The following is a 24,395-nucleotide window of genomic DNA, read 5'->3' as shown; positions in this document are numbered from 1 at the left end:
TTCTAAGTTTATTCCAAATTTTGCTAGTGTTATGCAGCCTATCAGACTGCTTCTCAAAAAGGGTGCTGTTTTCAATTGGAACAAGGAGTGTTCTGATGCTTTTGATACTGTCAAGTCTGAGATTGCAAAGATGCCAACGTTGGGGCATTTTGATGTGCACAAGAAGACCATTTTGTCCACTGATGCTAGTTTACGTGGTTTGGGGGCTGTATTGTCACAGATTGTGGATGGTTCAGAAAAGGTTATTGGTTTCGCGTCTCGCTCCTTGAAGGGTGCTGAGGAGCGATATTCGGTCATTGAGCGTGAAGCCATAGCCTGTTTTTGGGCCATCAAGCATTTTAGGTTTTATTTGTGGGGCCTACCTTTTGTGGTTAGATCTGATCACAAACCTCTTGTACAATTGTTCTCATATAGGAATGTCGAATGTTCAACTCCTAGGATTAAGAGATGGGTTGAAGGACTCATGGAGTACAATTTCTGCGTTGAGTACTTACCGGGTCTCAAGAATGTTCCCGCTGACTTTCTCTCTAGGTTACCCCTTGATAAGTTGGCCATGTATGATCCAGATTCTCCTACTGTCTCATGGGTAAGAGAGTCTGCATTAAATGAAGTGGAATGGAAAGACAGTTTTTCTGATGATCCAGCTAGGAATTTTATTTTGGAAGCAACGGTCAATGGTTGGCCTGTTTTGAAAGAAGTTCCTGATCCTGCTAAAGGTTATTGGAATGTAAGGGATGAATTGAACATTGTTCAGAGTGAATTGTTTAGAGGCAATAGACTGATTCCCCCTTTTGGAATGAGGGGAAAGATAATTAACTTAGCTCATGAGGGACATTTAGGTCGTAGCCTCACCAAAGCAAGGGTCAGAGAATCCTATTGGTGGCCTGAGTTGGACCGAGAGGTTGAAATTGTTGTCAAGGATTGCCACATTTGTGCCAGTAATGACAAATCCAGGAAGGTGAACACCGCTCCTCTTTCTCCTGTTGCCATACCTGAACGTCCTTGGTCTAAAGTTGCTGTTGATATTATTGGACCATTTGAGAACCTCGGACCCTCTGAGAGATTTGTTGTCGTTCTAGTAGATTACACTTCAAAGTGGTTGTCTGCTTCTTGTATGGGAACTGTTTTAAGTAAAAATGTTATTGAGTTTTTAAAGGATGCTTTTACCTGTGAAGGAGTACCTGACATTTTGGTCTCTGATAATGGTGTCCAATTCACCTCCCAGGAAATGTCTGATTTTCTCAAGGATCTATCTATCACCCATCATAAGACTGCCCTTTATTCTCCGCAGGCAAACGGTTTGGTGGAAAGCATGAATAGGTTAATTAGGGCGTGTGCTCAGATTGCTTTGGAGAGAAAACTTCCTTTAAAACCTATTCTCAGAGAAAAACTGTGGGCGCACAGAAACACTCCCAATAGTGTAACTGGGATTTCGCCTTTCAAGAAACTCAAAGGTAGAGTTGCAGGTTCCAAGCTTAATCCTTTGTGGTTGTCTGTTAAGGATAGAGGCTCTGTACTCAATGATTCTAGGTTAGGAAACTACCAGGATAAGTACAAGCGCAGATTTGACGTCTTGCAGGGGGCAAAAGATTCTTTTTGGAAAGTAGGTGATTTTGTTTTTATCAAGAAGGCTGTTTGGTCCCCTAAGGGTAAGTCCAAGTTCTTTGGGCCTAGGCGCATTGTAAAGGTCATGAAGAATGTGGTGATGCTTGCTGGGGGAGATGTCTGGAGCATGTCACGTTTGTCAAAGTGTATGGAGGGGGATGATGGTATTGTGAAACCTGATAGTATTATGAAACATGCTCCAGTGAAATCTGGTCCAGTGAAATCTGGTCCTGTACCTAGAAAATGTATTGTGGAGACTGCTCAAGTGAAATGCTCAGATCTTGAACGCTCGTTCCAACTTCCTCAAAGTGAGCATGTGCTTCCTCAAGATAAACGCGTCCCTTCTCGTGGGACAAACTATAGAATCAGGAGACCTCCTTTGTATCTCCAAGATTACTATTCTGAATGACTCTTTCCTTTCACTGGATCTTTGTTTTCTGTTTATTTTCTTTTTCTTTTTCTTCCTTATTCTTGTTATATTTTGTTATTATAATAAGGGAGATGTGTTGTATCTATGCCTTTAATTATGTGCATTCCTTTCTGAGAATGCAGTCATGTCATCATAGAATGTAACATGTTTCTGCAGTTGCTTCTTGGTCTCGGATGTTGATGACTTGCCTCCCTTTTGGGCCAATAAACTACTTCTTTCTTGATTCGCTCGTATTGCATCTTTACAATAGACCGAATGGATGAAATATATAACAGAATGGGCTGGTGCGGAAGAACCCCATATGAAAAAAGTATGAAGAGATGGCAGATTGTGGGATGACCTACTTGCATGGAGGGCCATCATCTCTGACCTGACTGCTGATTGGGCTGCAGCGTTCCTTGCTGCAGGGGACATAACAGGAAACTGGTCGCTTGGATCTGACGACACAAAACCATGATAACCGAAGTGCTGTAACTCTAGGTTGACTGGTTTAGAGTATGAGAACTGTTGTTGGGACTTCTCTCTACTGTGCAGATACAGACGGACAGAGAGGATTAACTTGGCTTGAAGATCTAGGAGCAGAGCCCTGGGGCATTCTTTCATAACAAATGTGATTGTTTCTTGATTATGTTGGTATATTGCACTGACTTTAATGACCTATTTCATTACTTTATGGGGACACATATGTGCTGTTTGCTTTATTTTTGTTGATAATATTGCTGGGATGAAAAGGATCATTGCAAAACCTTTTGTTTTATGTCGAAGTTGTGTATCCTGTGCTGCTGTAATATTGTTGAAATGGCAATAAAAAACAAAAAAGTACATCACGTCAGACAGAATGGTATTGTGTGCCCAGTGCCCATGTCTCAGAACTATATAGCAGCAGTAATATTGTTGCTATTAAAAAGAGAATCCAAGAGCATATTAGAGCCATAAATCATCAGGATCCCAATTACAGCACTGCTAAGCAATTTAGGGATCATCATAACTGTTATTAGATCATGCTGAGGTACTTTGGGATAGAGCATATCACCAAGTACATTAGAGGCGGGGACAGAACATTAAAACTGAGATGACTTGAATCCCTTTGGATTATTGATGTCAGTACTATTATGCCATTTGGCATGAATTATGATTAGGAACAATCCGTGAATTATTAATGCTGTTGAACTGATTATATTAAGGTGCCTCGAATGAAATGATCACCCTTTGTTCATGATATAATGTTTTGCACTCTTTAGTTCTGTTGTTTATGATGTACTTTTTTTTTATAGAAGTGGGTCTACAGTCACAGTCAGACCATACCTATTTTGTTTGAAAATGAGGCTAATGTGAGTGGATCTGTGAGTGGTGTGTGAGGGGGTGTCTAAGTGAGTGCAGAGACTAAGAGGGTGATTAGGATGGCCGGTGGATCGCCGCCGCCAGCCCAGTGGTGTCGTTCCGCCCGCCATCGTACAGTGATTTACCCCCGCTATATTATAATGGCGGGGGTATGGCGGTGGACGTAAAGTGCATCTGCCGCTTTTTCGCCAGTCAGCAATCGTTCCAATTGCCGGCCGGGCGGACTTGGGCCACAATATGGCATCCATATTATGATGAGTGGGGTGGAAGGCCTTTCCATGGACTGGCGGGGATGTGCTTTGGGGGCCAGAGGTGGTCACTTGGGGGTACCCATGATACCTCCTCCATTTCCATGCACAAGGTGGCAGGCATTGTACGGTGCCTGCCACGTTGTGCATGGAAAAGCACACCATGGCACTTTAGCAATGTCAAACATGCGGAATGCGACCGCCAGGAGGCGGTCACATCCTAATTAGTGGTGCGGGAATGGAACGTCTGGCAGCCGGTCCCAGCACCGCAAGGATGGCGGGCGGACTAAAGTCCGCCCACCATCCTAATCATCCCCTTAATCTCGAGTAAAAAATATCAGGTTGCACAAATATCGAGTCGTTAATATTGTTGTTCAGAAATATCGACAGCAAGAATATTGTGGTCAAGAATATCGACTTAAGGTAAGTAATATCGATATTAAAAATATCGATGTGTTTAATATAGTTTGCAAAAATATAGTTGTTAAAATATTGTTTTTTTATTAATGTTATGTATTTTAGTATATATTTGTATGTTATGTATTTTTGTTGTATAAGAATTGTTTGTATTTTTAATATGTGATACATTTTTAGTAGTTATTATTATTTTTTATTTGAATTTTGCATTTTTAGTTCCCTAGTGGGTTGGGGGTTTGTAGGGGAATAGGGTGGTAAGTCGTTTTATTATATTAAATCAGGGCTCGACAAATCATAAAAAATGCTCTAGACCTGCAGGTCTAGTAAACTACAAAATCTCCTCGCCCTAACTTAAATGAACTTGACCTCAAACTCTGAAAACTGAGCAAATGTGACAAGTTAACAAGATTTAAAAGCATTTTTATTATTCATTTACTTTGTGAGCAATAAAGATGCCTTTAAATCTTCCTATCTTGTCACATTTCCTCTGCTTTCAGAGGCAGAGGTCAAGTGTCAAGTTTGTATTCCTACTCGCCAGAAAGGGCGAGTAGGACCTAAAAATAGCTCGTCCTTAATCAATCTCACTCGCAAATGCGAGCGGTCGAGTGAATTTGTGGAGCCCTGCTAAATGTATTGATTATTTTTAGTATTTATTAATTTTTTGTTTGAATTTTTTGTGTTTTTAGTTCCGTAGCGGGTTGTGGGTTTATAGGGGACTAGGGTGGGAAGTAATGTAATTATATTAAATGTATTGATTATTTTTTATTTACTAATAATTGTTTAATTGAGATGTTATAGTGTTAAATGAGTAAAGTCATTTATTATCAATCAATTAATCATTGGTTGTTAATTAATTGTAATTAATTAATTGGTAATTAATTATGGTAACTGCATAATTAATTGTAGGTGTGTGTTGTGGTGTTTATAGGTGTAAAGGGTGGGAAGTAATTTATTTTTAATTTATTAATTCATTTGTGGTTAATTAATATATAGTTAATGTTAATTACTTGATATTTATTTTGTGTGCTTGTTTATTGTTGTGTGTGTTGTTTTTGCTTGTAACGGGGTATAGGGAGGGTATTAAATAAATGTTAAGTATTTCATTATTAGTTGTTAATAGTAATAGTTTTTAATTCAAAAATAAGATTTAATTGTGTTTTATTATTTTATAGTTTAAATTAGGTAAGTGTTGTGGATATTATAGTGTTAAAGCTTGTGTAGTCAATTAATGTTTATTCATTTTCTTTTCTTAAATATATATTTTTAATGGATTAATATTAATTATGTTAATGATGGAAATACATTTAATTAGAAATGTTGAAGTGTTTTGTTATTGCTGTGGTGTTACAGGGTAGGTAATACAATAAATACATTTATCTTTTAATGTATTTTTTTGTTTGTAAATATTTTCTAGTTTAAAATAATTATTTTTTATACATGTATTTATAATTTTTTTATATAATAGTTGTATGTTTTTGTTACATGTAGTTAATATTATATGTGTTCTTTTTATATGTTTAATATATTTGATTTTTTATTTTTTAGATAATATTTGTTTGTTATAATAGTCATTTTTGATTCTCCGCTGTCCAACTTTTTCCCTAATGATGCACTCACTGGAGTGGGAATAGTAATTTTTACCTCTCCGCTATCCAACACTTTCCCTAGTGTTGCACTCCCTGGAGTGGGAATAGTAATTTTTACCCCTCTCCTATCCAACACTTTCCCTACTGTTGCACTCACTGGAGTGGGACTAAACATTTTTACCACTCAGCTTTCCAACACGTATCCTACTGTTGCATTCAGTGGATTGGGAATAGTAATTTTTACCTCTCCGCTATCCAACACTTTCCCTACTGTTGCACTCTTTGGAGTGGGAATAGTAATTTTTGCCCCTCGGCTATCCAACACTTTCCCTACTGTTGCTCTGTCTGGAGTGGGAATAGTAAATTTTACCCCTCCGCTATCCAACTCTTTCCCTACTGTTGCACTCACTAGAGTTGGAATAGTAATTTTTACCCATCCGCTATCCAACACTTTCCCTACTGTTGCACTCACTGGAATTGGAATTGTAAAGGTAATTCCTCCACTATCCAACACTTACCCAACTTTTGCACTCACTGGAGTGGAAATAGTTATTTTTACCCCTTTGCTATCCAACACTTTCCCTACTGTTGCACTGATTGTATTGTGAAATGTACGTTTAAATATTTTTCTAACAGTTTAATAATTTAATTTATTATAGACTTTGTTTTTTTATATTTTAAATCATTATATATTTTTATTTTTTAAATTATGTTAAACTTTTAAGATAAATTAAAAATAATAGTTTATTAACTGTTTTAAAGTAAATACATATGTCAAACTTATTATGATAGTGTGTTAATTTTATTTTAAATCATTATATATTTTTATTTTTTAAATTATGTTAAACTTTTAAGATAAATTAAAAATAATAGTTTATTAACTGTTTTAAAGTAAATACATATGTCAAACTTATTATGATAGTGTGTTAATTTTTTTAAGTTTTTTGTTATATTTTATAAAAATCTATAGTACATGTATTGTATTTTGTTACTATTATATTCAATGTATTTAATATATATTATTTTATTTTATATTTATATAAAAGTCGATATTTTATACATCTATATTTTTTACATCAATATTTTTGTACTTACCTGTTTAAGTATAGGAGCCGATATTTTTCACATGAATAGTTTTTATTCGATATTTTTAACATCAATATTTTTTACATCGATGTTGTCAGTGAACCCTCTGCGTGTTTAATTATATGAGCATGTGACTGGGTGTGTGAGTGGTTTTTAGGTCGCGCCTGCGATTGCAGGGGCGAAAGCCCCTGCTGTCGCAAAGCGATCTATTGCAATCATTTCAGCCATTTTCCCGTTCAAGGACTAGGCAGAGACAACAGACTGTCACGAGCACGCAGCCGGCCGGGATCGGATCAGGTCACGCGCTCCGATCCCGGCCGGCTGTTCACAACACATGCACACATGCACACGCAGGCACAGGCAGGGACACACACACACAGGCAGGCACACACGCAGGCACAGGCAGGCACACACGCAGGCACACACAACACACACACACACACAGACAGACGCACGCACACACATCCCCCTCCCCCCAACTCACCGGGCTCTTTTAGTGCATTCTCGATCCTCGATCTCCCTCTGCAGGCCAGCGCTGGTCTTCACCCGGGCCCCCTCCTGGGACCCGGGACTTCAGATGCCACACTCCGCCCTCTCACGCTCAGCCCGGGCTGCTTGCGGTTTGGTAGGTGAGTGATGAAACCTCGTCCTGCAGCCTGTGAGCGGATCGAGGGCTGTCCTGGCATTTCCAGCAGTGGGGGTCGGTTCTCCCCGAGTGCTGCTCTCAGCAGTTGGCCAGCGGTGTTGTAATTAGACCCCGCCCCGCGGACTGCTGAGCGCTCCAGAAGGAGTTTCTTGGTTTGCTTCACGTAGCATAATCGTGCGTCAGGTGGCAGTTTAAGACTTATGAAGTGACTCCACGCGACTGCCTCTCTGGAATGACGTCTCGCGGCAGTTGTGTCGTCACGAGGCAGCAGTTAACGTTATGAAGTGAAGTACAGCAACTGTTGGTGTTGCGAAGTGCGGTGGCGCAGCAGCTGTTTGAGTTCCAGTCTTCGGGCTCGCCCTGCCCCGAGCGGCGGAGGCAGCTCCGCGAGAGGAAGGAGCACGCGCCGCCCCGCCCCCGGCTGCCAGCAGCAGCTGCACGCGCTGCGCCTCGCTCTGCACAGGCTCCCTCAGCCCCAGCCGCTGCGCGGCTTCCCCGGCCGCCCCCATGTACGGATCGGACAAGCCCGTCCTGAACATGATGGACTATGGATTCAGGGTTCCGGCGCCCAGCGGAGACTTTAGCCCCTTCAGCGCTAGCATTCCGGCCACCAAAGTAGAGCTGACTGTTTCCTGCAGGTGAGTGTCCAGACTGGGCATAGGGAAGCATTCACGAGCAGTCTGGGAATATATGTGTGTACACGCTTTGGCTTGAGAGGTGGGTTCCATTGGACCATAAGTAGCGCTTTAACCATTATACTCAGACAGGCACGGGTGCTGTCACTAATGTGTTTAATGCAGGTTTGTTGTCACTGGGGAAAGATAGCGGTTCCTAACACAGGAATCCACTAATTAGGACGTGGTTGCAGTCACCAAAGAAGGATTGTACACACTAAGGCAGGTTCGCTGACATGGACACGATTGCATTCTAGCAGAATTATAGTAACTAAGGGAGGTTTGCTGTCACTGACAAAAAAGTGCATTCGCTTTGTTTTCTGTACTAAAGTTAAACTAGAACGTCGGGCACTAAAGCAGGTATGTTTTCACTTTAACAAGACTGACTGCAGTTTCTCTGGATTTCACTTATTAACTCAGGATTAATACACGATTACGGTCACTCTGGCAGAACTGCGTCCCCTGAATCAGGATCACACTCACTAACAAGATTGTGGTCACTCTTGGCAGTAGAAGTACTGCTACTCTCACAAAATTGCTACCACTCTGGTAGTATTGCAGGCGAACAAGTAGGGTCGATGATTGTGGAGTAGGATTGCCATCAGTGAGGCTGATCCAAGTCACTCCGACAGGACTATCCTCACCCAGGCAGGGCCGCAGTCAGAACCATATCTTCCTGAAAGTCTCCAAATCGCTATCCTACTGTTGCATTTGTTCGAAGTTTTTGAGCGTGCTTGCTGCCTGGCTTGTTCTATCTATATATTTTGTTTACCATAGAGTGCATGTATATGCTTCTTTTCTCTGGTCAGCTTGAGGGATCCTTTCTCCTGTTACTCGGGAGCATCTCTAGCTGCTCATTGTTTGAACCATGAACACCGGGGCGTTATTATTACAGTAACCGGGGGAGGATTGCAGCCTCTCGTACAGGGCTGTAGTCACTCAGCCAGACTCGGTGCCTCAAACCACATTGCACTCACTTGGGTAGGATAGGACTCACTGTGGCAGGGTTGCAGTCACTGATGCAGACAGGTAGCTCCGCAGACGGTAGTGCAGTTGTTTTGAGGCACGGATTGCACAGGAATCTTTATGGGAGTGCATTCATTCTTTGACAGAGCTGTTGACCTCTAGGGCCCTACAGATCATCTGAGGAGGGGTTACGTTTTCTCAGCCAGGATTACATTCCTAAAAACGGGATGCCCCGCTGTTGTTTTTAGAGATCGGTTCTGACGTGAAACCCTAAATTAGCAGCACTGCCCGAAGACGCAGATTATTTACTCCCAAGAGCGAGCAAGCGCTAGATATCGAATACTCCATAAAATGGATCATTCATGGCGGGGTGGGGAAGAGAAGGCGGGCGTGACAGTCTCCATGCCTCATTCAGCTTGATGCCCCTTCTGCGGCACCTGGACCAACGAAAGCGCTGCCATGCTGTACTAATGGCAGGCTGGCAGGCTGTTTGCTATATAGATGCTAAAAACATTGACCCTGTCCTTAGAAACCCTGGAACTATTGCTAGTGAGGATTATCAATATTCAGTCCCTAGTGCACAGACTATCGAAAGTGCTTTGATGCTGAACAGTTTCATTTTGTTTGTGCGCTATATACTCGCTAAATAACAGCAGCATTGTGGTCAGAAGCTCCGAGACAGCTAATAAAACGAACCTGTCTTCGCTTTCATTGTGGATAGGAGTGTGAACAGGTTTGCAGTTTTTAACCGCTCATCACCTGTTGTGACTTGAATGATCGGAGCAGATGTGCTGCCGTCTACAAACTGACTGCTGTGCACGTTGGAGGAAACCCCTGGCACCCCATCTTGTCCTCAATGGATGCACATTTTTTTTATTGTTGCCTAATCGTTTATAGTTTTTGTTTCCAAGAGTCGACTAGCATATTCATAAGAATCCTGCTAATGCACATTTTCTTCTAAATGTTGTAATTGGGGTTTACCAGGGAGGGAAAGACTATCGTGATTGTACTTAAGATATGTGTTTCGTGTACACCATTATTCACGCTTGGAGGGAAGCGGGCTTCGCCTTAACACAAGTGATGTCACCTTTTCCACCTTGCATGGATTCAGTATACATTTTTATATGGCAGAATAACATCTGTCGTTCGTTGAACGAGATCTATGTACGTACGTAAATCTGTCAGTCTGGGGGATAAACAAGAGAACGCTTCAGTGATGGTGGTTGGTCGAGGATATTAAGGCGATTCGTATACATATTTTACAGTTCCAAACTATATAATTACAATAGTAAGTTTGTTGGAAATTAATGCAAAGGATGGATTGTCATATTAATGTTGAATACCCCACATTCACACCTTTAAGTAACGGTATGTTCGCTTCCTTTTTGTTGCAATGCTGATATTGACTCATCCAATCTAAGTGCTAATATTTCTGTATCTGAATACTGTCATTTACTTTCTAGGTTCAGTGGCTGTGAGATAAAGCAGACAGCGGTAGTGGTCATGTTTAATTGCCTGTGTTGGGTGGCATGGTATTGAAGTATTAATAGCCCTATTAGCCATATGCTGCTGGGCACAAACAGCTGATATTTGCCCTATTCTCATTTTGATTCCTCACATTTATCCCATATTAGTGGGCTGATAACTAAGATTTAAAGCTCTGTACAGCAGGCTTTAATGCTGAGAATTCCTTGAGTAGAAGCAACTGATGTGTAATTATTAGTCTGGTGACCTTGATGCGCCTCAGAGCTATTTTCACGAACAGTATCACTAATCTTTCAGTAGGTATACCATAAGTAGGAGAGGAAATTAGCATCTATCTAACTGCTGCCCTCCAACAGCAATGACATGAGCTTGAGAACACCAAAGTGATGGATGAAAATGCTTGAATTAAACTGAACCACTGGTAATTACTATGTGTGCTCTACTTTCCATATTTCTTTAGCTCGTTTGTACTAATCCAGACAAAAACCAACCACATGCACATTTTTTTGTGAACAAACATCCCCTGGCCTCTTTGTTGTCAGTCCATACCGAACTGATAACCCATTTTAACCAGAACACAAGCAACCTTTGATGCTTTTGGCCTGAGCCAGAGACCATTATCTAAACTGCTGCCTGTGACCAGATTTTTCTTAATAAAATGTGGACCGTTAAGAATATCCTTTCAAAGGTGTGTTAATAACACCTAGCCTACTTACTGGGGCAGTAAATATGTTTGTTTGCCTAGTATGTTTAAAGATACAGGTCTCATTCTTTGTATGTAAGTGTGGTTACATGAAAGGCTCTTGTGACTATGCTTGAGATGCGCTTGTCCCACACTGACCTACTTGTCCAAGTGAGGCCATTTGACCAGTTCTTACACTAGCTCTATAAGCTCGCAGCCTTACTTTGTGAAACTACCAGTACTGGAAGGATAACAAAGGAGATCTATCTAACACCTAGTGTGTCTTAAAGTATTCTCCAGTACATAGTACATGGGACCTCGGAATTTCCTTTTTATATCTATAAATTACATTTACTATGATATTGGACTCTGCTACTACTAGATTAGTCAAATTACTCAAAATTCCTAATGGAGCCTGAATATTATCTTAGCCTTGAAAAAGCTGTTGACCTTCACACTATCATATAGGGTGAAACACGTGTTGGCTGACAATTGGAATAGTAAATAGCCACAAAATTTGGATCTAAGGATTTTTTTTGTTAATCTGAGTACAGTTTACAACTTGTATGGTAGAAAGGTTCATGAAGACATTAATAATATTACGAGAAACATCCAATGATAACTGTTTTGCTCTCTGTAAATGAACCTTTACACCTTTGAGAGAATAATACATAAAGCAGGAAGATTTTGGTAGAAGCATTTGTCATAGGATCAAATAGTATCATTTGTGCCGACCTGCAAGAGTGCACATTTGAAAAACGTGATCAAAAAGAATAATGCTCAAAGGGATCTCAAATGAACAATAATGATCATTTGGACACGAATTATGAATATTAGAGCTTAACATAGTGCACTATCTCTGTACAAGAGAATAAAAAAGTCCATGTAGACATAAGGTCAAAGTGCACAGTATTGTGGAAATTGGCTAGTTGCACTCTTGTCACACGTTTTGATGCTCAGAGGGCTAATAAGATGTAAACTATTCAGCCCTAATTGTTTTTATTTCACTGCTCACCACTAGATATTTAGAAATATTTAATTTGACACTCATGAGCTTGATGCTCAGATGTAGAGTTAGCACTGTAGATGCACACATATGTATATACTGCTAGAGTTTGTAAGTAGTTCATAGTACCACAGGAATACAACTTTGCTGGCATCTGATTTGTTATTAGGCTTGTTAGTCCCGCCTTAGTACCGCGTTGTCTTAATTTTTAACCTCACATGAGGACTGGCCCTTTTACTTCAGTTGTTACACAGTACTACTCCTTTAGTCTTTAAGCACTATTTTGTTTGAGGAGTTTCTCTTATTGCATGTGGCAGGAGGGTCTCTCTTGCGTTGTTGTGACCACCGGCTTGTTTATTTAACTCGTAGCAAACAGGGAGCTCTTCAGGGGCCATGGGAGACAGAAGGGGGGCAATTCAGCGATTCCTTCAAGCATTTGGAATGCAATAGTTCTCGCATTTGCAAGAGTTTAAGCTATTGGCATTGTAAATGACTGCCTTTTATTTATGTTTTAAAAAACAATATATAAATAAAAGGCATTGCCATTAACAATGCCAATAGCTCAAACTTGTGAAAATGCGCGACCTATTGCATTGCAGATGCTTGTGTTGTTGTGTGAGTGTCTGTATGGGTATGTGAGTGGCTTTATGGCTGTATAAGTGGGTATGTGAGTAGCTGTTTGGGCGAGTCAGTGACTGTATGGGTGAATGAATGGTGTGTGAGTGGCTGTATGACTGTGAGTAGATTATCCGTCACTGTATGGGTGGCTGTATGGGTGGGTGAGTGGGTGTTAAGTGGCTGTATGTGTGAGTGACTGGTTATGTAGGTGGCTGTGTAGGTAAGCGAGTGGCTGTTTGAATGGGTGTTTGGTTAGTGAGTTGGTGTGGGAGTGGCTGTATTGGAGAGTGAGTGTCTGTGTGAAGGACTATATGGGTGAGTGCATATGGGAGTTTTTGTATGGGTGTGTGAATGGGTATGTAAGGGGTTGTGTGGGTGTGTGAGTGCTTGTATGGTTGAGTGAGTGGCTGTGTTGAGAGGCTGCATGGGTGATTGAATGGGTGTGTGAGTTGATGTATAGGTGAATAAGTCTGTGTGAGTAGCTGTATGGATGAGTGTGTGGCTGTATGGATAAGTGAATGGTTCTATGAGTGGCTTTATGAGTGAGTGGGCGTGTGGCTCTGTGGAGGAGTGAGTGGTTGTGTGAGTACTTGTATGGGTCTGTGAATGGGTATGTGAGTGGTTGCGTTTGTGTTTGAGTGATTGTGTGGATGCTCACACTCGACGCCCAGCGTATCGTAATCCAAGCCCTTGTAACATCTAGACTGGATTACGGGAATATTCTTTACCTGGGAGCTAACAAAGAGGTAACACGCAAATTGCAACGAGTACAAAACTCGGCTGCTAGACTGCTTTGCCGGGCACCAAAAACTGCCCCGACGTCCGGGCTGCTGGTAGACCTCCACTGGCTTCCAATGGAGAAACGGGTCAAGTTCAAAGCTCTGACCTACATGTTTTGTATTAAGCACGCAAGGTCTCCCCGTTACTTACAACATCTAGCAAGTCCCTATGTCCCTTCCCGCACCCTCCGGTCTTCCACCCAAGAGAAATTCCAAATTCCTAAAGTTAGACTTGCTCGAATGGGAGGACGCTCATTTGCCTACATGGGCCCCACCCTATGGAATGCCCTGCCATTGCCTCTCCGCATGCAATCTAACCTTCTCCTATTCCGTAGATCTCTCAAAACATTACTTTTCAGCCAATAGGTCCCTCTAACCTCTGCTTTTTCATATAGCGCCGGGAAACCCTTGTGGGTAGCTGTGCGCTAACATACAAATTTAAATAAATAAGTAAATAAAAATGTATGAGAGGTTGCATAGGGGTGTCCGTGGTTGGTGACTGGTTCTCTGGATGATGTCATCAGTGATGTCCCTGACAATGTCATGAATGATGTAATATCTTAGGTCATAAGCAGTGCATTATGGGTGTGTAAGTTATAGCTCGCTCACTTAACTATAACTGCTAAATCTCTCTGATTTTGTATGAGTAAAATGTGAGCCTAACTATAACATCCATGTAGCCTTTATTTTTTCAGTGAATTTGTAAGGTTTTTTAAATTCTATTTCTTACCCATGACACCCGATTCCTTTGTTTTGCTCAGTGAATTTCAAATGGTTTATAAATTCTATTTCCTAACTATGGCATCCCTCTAACCTTTTTTTTCAGTGAATTTCTAAGGTTTAAAACTGTAACCTCTGAAAATAAGTGTGTTTGTGAATGCAAGACTGTCTCAGTGGGTGTGTGACTGAGTGCAAGAGTGTCTCAATGGGTGTGTGAGTGTCTGAGTGGGTCTGGGAGTGCCTGCATAACTGTCTCACTGGGTGTTTGAGTGAGCATGAGTGTCTGAGTGGATCTGTGAGTGGAATTGAGTGTCTGAATGGGTGTATGAGTGTCTGAGTGGGTCTGTGAGTGGGTCTTGAGTGGATGCGTGTGTGTCTAAGTGGGTATGTGAGTGAGTGTGTGAATTTCTGAGTGGGTCTGTGAGTGGGTGCATGAGTCTCTGGGCCTGTGAGTGTATGGATGTGTCAGTGTCTGATGGACCTGTGAATGGGTGCACGAGTCTCTGAGTGGGTCTTGAGTGAATGTGTGTGTGTCTAAGTGGGTCTGTGAGTGAGTGCGTGAATGTCTGAGTGGGTCTGTGAGTGGGTGCATGAGTCTCTGGGTCTCTAAGTGTGTGGGTGCATTAGTGTCTGAGTGGGTTTGTGAATATGTGCATCAATGTCTGAGTGGTACTGCAAATGGGTGTATCAGTGTCTGAGTAGGTCTGTGACTGGGTGCCAGTCTGTTTAATTTGACCTGTGAGTACCTGTGTCAGTGTCTGAGTGGGCCTGTGAGTGGGTGTCTAAGACTCTGAGTGCATCTGTGATTGGGTGCACCAGTGTCTGAGTGGGTCTGTGAGTGGGTGCATGAGTCTCTGGGTCTCTAAGTGTGTGGGTGCATCAGTGTCTGAGTGGGTTTGTGAATAGGTGCATCAATGTCTGAGTGGTACTGCAAATGGGTGTATCAGTGTCTGAGTAGGTCTGTGACTGGGTGCATCACTGTTTAATTTGACCTGTGAGTACCTGCGTCAGTGTCTGAGTGGGCCTGTGAGTGGGTGTCTAAGACTCTGAGTGCATCTGTGATTGGGTGCACCAGTGCCTGAGGTTGTCTGCGAGTGGGTGTCTCAGTCTGAGTGAATTACATTAAACAGTCTGTATTGTGTGGTTTAGTACAATACTTATAATCAATATCTCCGCATACCATGCACTCCAATCACAATTTAGGAATACATGTATTGGGAGACCACATAAGTAGATGCGCCAAACAGACCATAGTTATTCACAAAACCTGTACCTTTTATCCACCTTGTACCCCTGGAAAATGCATTATGTGCATGTTGTAAATTTACAGATTACATGTAAATGAATGTTATACATCGGACAGGTCTTTCTAACTGGACTTGACTACCAGTGTTTTGAAAAGCAACAAATTGTTATTTCTCCCAATTCTTTGACTTGCACTCCTACCACCCACCACTACCACTTCTCTCCTCATCTTCCTCCTTCTGCCCGCAACCTGTTTTCATTGAACAAATCACTGCAAACGAATAAATGTTTTGTGAATAGCTATGGTCTGTTTGGCGCATCTACCTATGTGGTCTCCCAATACATGTATTCCTAAATTGTGATTGGAGTGCATGGTTGTGAAAATATGTGGAGATATTGATTATCAGTATTGTACTAATCCACACAATACAGACTGTTTAATGTAATTGATTTACCTTATGAAAAATCTGTCACGGACCACGTTTATATTCCTGTACTGTACCCTGGTCCGGTTTGACTTTTTGGGTTACCCCTTTATCTATAACGATCAGTCTCTGAGTGGGTTAGTGAGTGGGAGCGTCAGTATTTGAATGGGCCGGTGAGTGACTGTCTCAGACTCTTAGTAAGTTTGTGAGTGTGTGCGTCAGTGTCTCAATAGGGCTGTGAGTGGGCCTGTGAGTAGGTGCCTGAGTAGGTCTGTGAGCGGATGTCTGAGTCTCTGAGTTGGACTGTGAGTGAGTGCGTCAGTGTCTGAGTGGGCCTGTGAGTGGGTGCATGACTGTTTGAGTGGGTCTGTGAGTGGATGAATGAGTGTGTGAGTGAGTGTACATGTACAATATATTTATTTTTTACAAATCATTTTCTTTATATTTTTATCCTAGCAAGGGTCCCTCAAAGACCCTTATATATCAGACATAGGGTCAGGGTACATCTACCCTGACCCTATATACAACATATTTTTATTTTTATTTAAGCCCTGGGGACCGTGTACCAGTTCATAAAATGGCAACCGCAGCTATATGCTCGGTTTGCGGCCAGCCAATCACATCATTCCTGTTGGTGCGTGCTTTCGTCATTCATCACAAAATCATCACAAAATATCCACGGCGACGGATATCACTAACTGTATTCTTTTACATTTCTCAACAACTACTGAATGCATTTACACCAAACAGGAAAAAGCGGAATTTGCGTAACCAAATCTACCTTTCTGCCAAATTTGGTTTAATTCCATCCAGAGGTACGATCTGGAGGCGTGTTGGCAAGTCCTATGAAAATGCACCTTTTTTAGCCCCCTTTTTCTCGGCCCCCGCTTGATGGATAACTCTGAAACGTTCCATGCGCAACAAGAATCAATATCACACTTTTATGGGGACAATTTTGTGAAGATTCATCAAATGGCCCCAAAGGTATAGGCAAGACAAAAAACGCTTTTCCTATGGAAACATGGTCCTAACTATAACTACCTACTGGCAACTTCCAATCGGTAGTTATAGGTAAGGTTACCTTGAGATAGGAATTCCTAGGATTTCTCACCATTAATAACTTTGCATCCATTTGACAAATCTGCGTGAAATGTTGCATACTTATTCTTCCTTCTAGATTGGTAGAAAATGCAAAGTTTTGCAGTGTTTGGTCCAGGGGGTGCGAAGAAAAAGGGGGGTCTCAAAACTTATTTTTCCACCAATGCATTTTCCATAGACTTTTCTAGAGTAGCATGAAAATGGCTGAACGGATTCACTTTAAACTTCGCAGGTTTAGACATTATGGTGCACAGAGGATCCGTTTAGGTACTACAGGGAAGCAGAGAAAGTATTTTTTAAGTCATAAGGCATTTTAACTTTGTGATATCTATGGCTGTGGTATTGTTACAAAATTTGACATTATTGTGCGGAAATACCGTGGTACATAGTGATGACAAGTGATTGACCAATGACTACCTTTACAAACGTTAAAAGCAGCCAGGTTGTTTTTAGGTACATTTTGCTTTTGCTCTGCGTTTCTCATTTACATATAGGTAACTATTATGTTTGACATTTTTCCTCTACCTATTACCACTTTATTAAAGTGCTAATAGGTTGGGAAAAATGTTTAAAAGTTTCTACATATTTAAAAAAAAAATTTACGGAGTTTTGCGGTACCATTAAAAAATATTTATATATATATATATATTCGCTTTAGCACCCTATATTATACAAATTTAGTGTACTACAGGGTTTCCATTTTTTTTAATAAACAAGTTTATTCATTTATTGCACAAGAAAACTGAAAACAGTAAAAAACCATATATGATCACCATGACAAGCGTAATTACCAAGCCCTCGTTTTAACTCTACTTCATGAATAAGCATTATCCAAACCCCGGCATGCACATGTAAACAACGTTATTGCAAGGTACCAAGTCCAGAGTGATCCCACCACTTGCCCCATACATCAGTGTAATTTTGGACAGCCACAGGCTTCATAAACTGGCTTATCCTGTTGTGCGCAGCAGTCTACGCCTCTGCACTATTGGGTCAATGAGGGCATGTTGGACGTAGCCCTTTTTGCAGGGTCATCCCTAAACTTTTTTTTGTTTCTCCTAGCCTTTTTCTCTGGCATGGTGTTGGTGGTTTTAGGCCTCTGGGCATTTTAGCGTTGGTGTTCAGTGTAAAGTACGGGCGCTCTCTGTGTTACATTTGGTAAGATTGGTCTACACCTGTTTGGCATATTTAATTTACCTGTCAGTCCCTTGTAAATTGGTATCTCATATACCCAGGGCTGGTAAATTAAATGCTACTGATGGGCTTGCTGCGCTGATTGCCCCACACACTAAAATAGCACCCACCAAAGTAGCCTTGCAAGCCTATCTCAGGCCTCTGCCATTGCAGGGCCTGTGCACGTAGTGTCACTGCCGCTGTGACGTGGCACCTAAAGTGTGTGCCATGTCTGTGACCCCCCTTTTCCTGCATGTCAGTCACCCCTAAGGTAGGCCCTAGCCCTATGGGCAGGGTGCATGGTAAGTGTGTGACATGCCCTAGTAGTGACAAACAGCCATTTTGGTTTCTCACTACTGTGGTGCTGCCCTTCCATAGGAATGCATTGGGGATTCCCTGATAAGTGTTTCTGTGGTAATTCCTGATATAAGAGGAGCAGCATGGTCAAGTTTAGTATATTTGGAATTGTCATAATAAATGCTGCGCAATGGTGTGCGCAGATTTATTACAACTATTTTAGAATTGCCACTTTTTAGAATTTGGCATTTCTGTGTGCTATGTGTCTGCCTGCCTGATGTGAATTGCATGTCTGGCTTTTGAGTGACAGGGGCTGGGATGTGTGTGTGGCTCCAGGGGGGCAGTGTGAGTCAGCACTAGGCTGAATGGGACATTTGCATTGGGAGTAGTGGGAGGAGTAATCCCCTGATCCTGAATAGGTCTGTGTCTAGCCTGTACAATGCTGGCTCCGCCCCCTGTGGTGTGTCTGATCACTGAGCCCCCACCTGACAAAGGGGAAGAGGAGCCTGGTAAACAGAGTCCTCCGATTCCCCCCTGAACTAGTTTTCGCTGGTTCCCCAAACCCTGCACTGCAGACAAAGAAGAAAACGAGTGTAAGTATAGGGGCTGTGACCCCATGTTTTGTGTACTGTTTCTGGACTGCTGAGGGCTTGCTGCTGCTGGGGGCCCAGGAGGAGCCGCCACGGGGTCTTGCCTCACTGCTGGAGGGCCCTGTGTGCTAGCCTCCCTGGGCCCAGCTGTGCCCCAGAACTTTGGTATGGGTCTTTGGACATAGCGCCTGGAGAGCACGCACCCTTTATATTTAGGAGGAGAAGAGCGAGTGGGCCTTCCAGTGCTGAGCTGCAACTGGTCTGCTTAATTCAGACACTCTGTTCATCACCACCCCCTTTTCTGAATCATTTTGTCCACCATAAGCGTGGAAGGGTATACTCAGACATGAGTCCCTTGCTCACTGCTCCATCAGGATTCAAGCAAGCCGGGCCGACGACGCCTGAAATGGCAGAAACCGGTCCCCGGAAGCTTGTCTCCGTTCTGGTGAAGAATTGGCTTGGTAGTTTAGTCTGCCCTGTTCCCATGATGCACTGGGCCAGGGACAGACTAATTTGCATATAGCCAGGTTCTGAGCTGGGATGGGGCAGTGAGCTAAATAACGGTGATGGATCAAGCCCTGATCTTTGGACTGGGTAAGAGTGGTCTGCTTAATTCAGACACTCTGTTCATCACCACCCCCTTTTCTGAATCACAGTATTTTATTGATCCCCACCGGCCAGCACTCGCAGTGATCGCTAGTGACTCATCCGGGATTTGCCCCAAATGGAATTGATCAATAAGGATGATATGTGCCCCCCCCCTTTACCTCCTTAGTAACTACAGGTTTAAAATGTCCTCCCAGGTAGCTCTCCTTGAAGACCTCAAATGAGTTGAACCATTATGATTTCACTCCCCATCTCAGATGAGTGACAGGAACATTCTGATCTGGAAAATTTCACTTCTCTCTCCAGGATAAATTAATAGTTTTAGGATGGACCTAAACACAGCAAGAACATATATATTTGTATTTCTGGTTTTAACCTTTCAGCTCCCCAGTGCGCAGTAAACCAAAATATAGAACTTGATTTATTATGACTTAACATGAATTAATTTTTTAACATTCATAGTGTTTCACAGCGTCTCTCTATGACCACTCCTTGCGGCATCGAGACACAGTTCACTCTATGCTAAATAATTGATTAATTCTTAAAAGTTATGAATTGTTAAGTCAAGAAGTTTACTATGTAGAACAAGACGGATCTAATCTTAATAATGATCAACAATACTTTATGTGATACAGGGATTTGTAAATATTTGGGCAATTGTGTCACATCAATTAGCTACAAAGTATGTCTCATAATCAGAAAACATTAGGATTGGAATATCAAGTAAACATAAAGAGTGGAAAGTAACCTCCCATAAAGAGGGTGTTCAAAGTCCAAAACTTGTACTAACTAGCTCAAGAGCTCGAGAAAAGATTTGCTGACATTTAACTCTGAACATGCAACTCCACCCACAATATGGTGTATTGCATTGCAGCATTTATATAGCCCTTACTACCCCTATGTGGGGCACTGAAGAGATTGCCTACACGAACAGCAAGCTATACCATGTAGGGGTGTGGTTAGAAGTTGTCCTTGTTTTGTGATGTTGTGTGGGAAGGGGTTACCTGTTGTGTGAGATGACCACCGTGTTGTGATCATCTTGTTCTGAGATGTAGTGCTTCGTAGCATGGTGAATGATGAGATGTAAGAGATAGACGTGTAGTTTATGTCCAGCAAGCTGGTTACTTTTAGCAGTTCTGCAGGTCCATTTATGTTATGTCTTATGAATATAATCTATTTAGCTGGTTATTGCACTGGGTTGTCCAACCTGAAATTTTGTTATAGTTTTGGTCCTGAGTTTTCATGGTTGGAAGGAGAAAAAAATGATTTGCTGGTATGAATATTTTTATTATCATCCAGTATCTGAGTGTTGTGAATTGCAAAGAAGCGGTCATAGTGTAAAATAATTTGAGACATGCACTAGTGCACTAGATTAAAGTGCTATAATTGACTAACAATATTTGAAAGATCTCTACAGTTATTACATGCCTGTTCTTTTGGTGATGGCTAGTTTATTGGCTTGTACAGTACCGGGGATGGGCATTCCGTGTAGCAAATATGTCTGATGTGAGTGTTAGAAGTATCTACATTGGAGGGATTAGTGACTAATTCTTCAGGGATGCTGTCTGTGATAGTTCAGATTTTTGTCAATAAGAATTTAACAAGTTGTTCACAGAAAGCTGAGAAACATGTTTGGAGTCTAAAATTGCATAACAAGACAGTTCATTGACACTACTAACCCCTTATACTGCAATTTTCCCACCCCAGTGCTGAGCCCTTTTTTGATGTTTTAAGTGCTTTCTGTTTAACTGTGCGAAACATCTTCTCCAGAAAAGGTAACCGGGCCAAATTGTTCCCTTTTCCCTCGCATGTTGAAGATTTTGACAAATTGGAAAAACATGCGGTGCAATAAAGTGTGTGTTTGTTTTGTAAAAAATGCATCAACTAAATGCTTGCTCTGCTAACATTTTAATTTTCCTAGCTTTTAACATCTACTAGAATTGTAAAATTAAAGCCCACATTTATTTGCATTTTTCTAAGTGATAGTCCATTTCTCATGTGTTTTTGTGGTTTCAACCTACTAGAAGTTTGTGTGGGGAAACATGTGTGAAACCCATGGGTAAATTCCTGAGCGACACATTTCTGAAAACTATAGAAAATTCAGAATTCAGCAAGCGGTCATTTGTGTAAACCACTATTGGTTTACCCACATAAACTAATTCTTGAAATAAAAAGTAATGGAAAAAGTGGAAAAAATTGAAATAGCTGACAGTCTGTAGTTTTTCCCCCTATCGACATTTTATAAAAGTAATATACCATCTCAGAACCTTCTGGTCACAGGGATATACAGTGTTTGTTGTCCAAAACATGCCAAAACCAGAGCAAATAAGTGAGCTGCAGGTTATGATGGGGTTTCCTTACTGACTATGCTTCAATTCATATGGTAAAATCTAATGAATTAATTTATTTTTTAAATGTATTCAAGCTATTGTTTATGAACAATGGTCAATTGTACAACTCTGATTTTATTTCCTCATACTATCATGCGATTTAGAGGGCATTATGCAAAATGTTTTTTGTGCTCACTGGCTTACATTTGGAAGCCAAAAATGGAGAGAAATTCAATTGCTAATAATGAATGTTGAAGTATTCCTGTGTTCCCACTCTCTAGGGCCTGCAACAGAGAATTACCTAAAAGAAACGTGGAGACCTCAAATTTTCACCATCAAAATCCATGTTGGTGATGTGGATAGCAGGGATATTGGAGCCCAGACTCCATCGCCACCCAGCAAATCCTACTAAACTTAGATATTTCTGAAAAGTAGACATCCATAGGAGTTCAGGGTGGTGTGACATGCGTGGATTCCACTATGTGTTGCTATGCCGAATGCAGAAATATATAATCTTTGAATATATCAGAGATCATTTAGTTAAGGGTGTACATAAAAGCACACATCATTCTCATTCATATTAAATAATTAAAGTATTTGTAAAGTATTTAATTTAATGTCTAATAATTTAAAATAAATATAGATACACTTCGTAAAATATATTTTTCATTATTTAACAGAAACCTGTTCCCATCAAATTTGGTTGCGGCAGCTTTCCGAACGGTAAGATCAAGATGCATTTTATTTTTAAATTACATACCTGAAACCGCAAAGTTTCAAGTACTTGGATATTTTCTGTGTGGTACTAATGTGTCTTGCTTAAGAAGGTTTTAGGCTTTGAGCACATTGCTTGATATTTTGTTTTTATGTCTCAACCACCAGACAGCAGAAGCTGTCTGGTTGCGAAAGACCTATTGTGAACTTGCAGTGGGCTTACAGCCCACCCACTGTTTACCATTGGTTGGCTTTATTGTCACTGTCATTTGTTTGCTTCTTATTCGATGGCTTGCCTTCCTCTTTGTGTTTGCCCCGTCTCTGGAGGCTGTATCCTTCCACTGTTGACATTTAGAGAGCTACTTTTTTCTTATGCATTCAAAACACCATGATAGTGCATGTGTTTTTCAGCTCCCTCCCTTGTATGTTGCTGCAGCCCTTCAGATATCCCCTTGCTTTGTGTTGCTCTTTACCCCTTCCAGCTTATTTATAATACCAAAGCAACAGGGATATGTTGGGCTGTGTATGGTTGAAAAGAGACTTTAAGGGTTGTTTTTGTTTTATCTCCTGCATTCCACAAGTTGCATGAAAGCACAAATGTTAGCATCTAACTGCTTTTATGACACTGGGGTTTGTGCCATCTGCTGCACTCATTCAGGTGGTATCTGAGGCAGAAGGCATGACAGTTCTGGAGGTCAATAAATCTGCTTCTGCAGAAGACCAAATAACTGAATTGTGCGATAAGTACATTAGGCCTTGGCAAGCGTTCCCCTTGTCTCTTCCTTATTATTGTTTTTTATTACTGTTGAGTTTCCTGAGTGAAATGTATTTGAAAAATAAACCATGAAATTTATAAAGATTGAAAACATTGAATTCAATATATACTTTGGAGATGTTTGATCTTTTCCTCTGGTATTTTTTCCTTTCCTTTTTTATACAATATATTACAGACAATAGCAAAGTCAACAATTCTGCATTCGTATTACAAAAGCGAGACCTGTTGACTTTGCCAATTCTTGTATGTTTCATTGCCAACCGGCTGAAACGTTCGAGAGCCTACTTAGGATGTGCTTGTGTGTTTTTTAAGTGCAGCACACACATAATCTTTTTTTCTTAATTATTTGTAGATGTTGAATGTGTCTGGGCTAGATCGTGCATAACAGCAGAGGTTCTTACCATACACATTATTCTTTTTTGCTAGTTGCAGTGTTCAGAACAGAGAACCCTAGATAGGATCATGTTATCCTTATTCTGAGGTCTCCATAATTGTTGCCCATTCGTCGCTAGGTTTGGTTTAAGGCACTAGTTATCTTACGTAGAGGTATGTATCAGAAGACCCATGGGTTTATTGCCATTAAATGTAAGTGGTACACTCTCGGAATGTAGTTATACTCCACTCATCAAGCACTCCTTTGCGTGCCAAATTTCATAATTGTTATGGTGACAGAGCTTTCTCCATTGTGGCTGCTTTTACTGGGATTATTTGTCCCTATCCCTGCAAATTGAGAACAATTTTCTAAGGATCAGAAAATCCCTCAGAACTTGGCTGTTTGACCGATTGTTTTTGTTCTTCCTCTGTATTTTTATCGTCTTCTTTTGGGTGCATTCTGTGTGTTTCATTGGTGTCT

At 41.2% G+C, this 24,395-nt stretch overlaps 1 protein-coding gene across 1 annotated transcript in view; it reads left to right on the top strand.

Annotated features, from left to right (window-relative positions):
• The window catches only part of SLC1A4 (solute carrier family 1 member 4), a 202,586-nt gene that overhangs the window by 66,996 nt on the left and 111,195 nt on the right, over positions 1-24,395 (top strand). The window contains exon 2 of the mRNA XM_078649416.1: positions 22,734-22,776. Coding sequence (XP_078505542.1) covers positions 22,734-22,776 — 43 coding nt within the window. The remainder of the gene's footprint in view (positions 1-22,733; positions 22,777-24,395) is intronic.

Source organism: Lissotriton helveticus, chromosome 6, assembly GCF_964261635.1.
Source record: "Lissotriton helveticus chromosome 6, aLisHel1.1, whole genome shotgun sequence".
In the NCBI taxonomy this organism is placed as follows: Eukaryota; Metazoa; Chordata; class Amphibia; order Caudata; family Salamandridae; genus Lissotriton; species Lissotriton helveticus.
The sequence above is the reverse complement of the archived record's forward strand: the minus strand, read 5'-3'. Positions and strand labels throughout refer to the sequence as shown.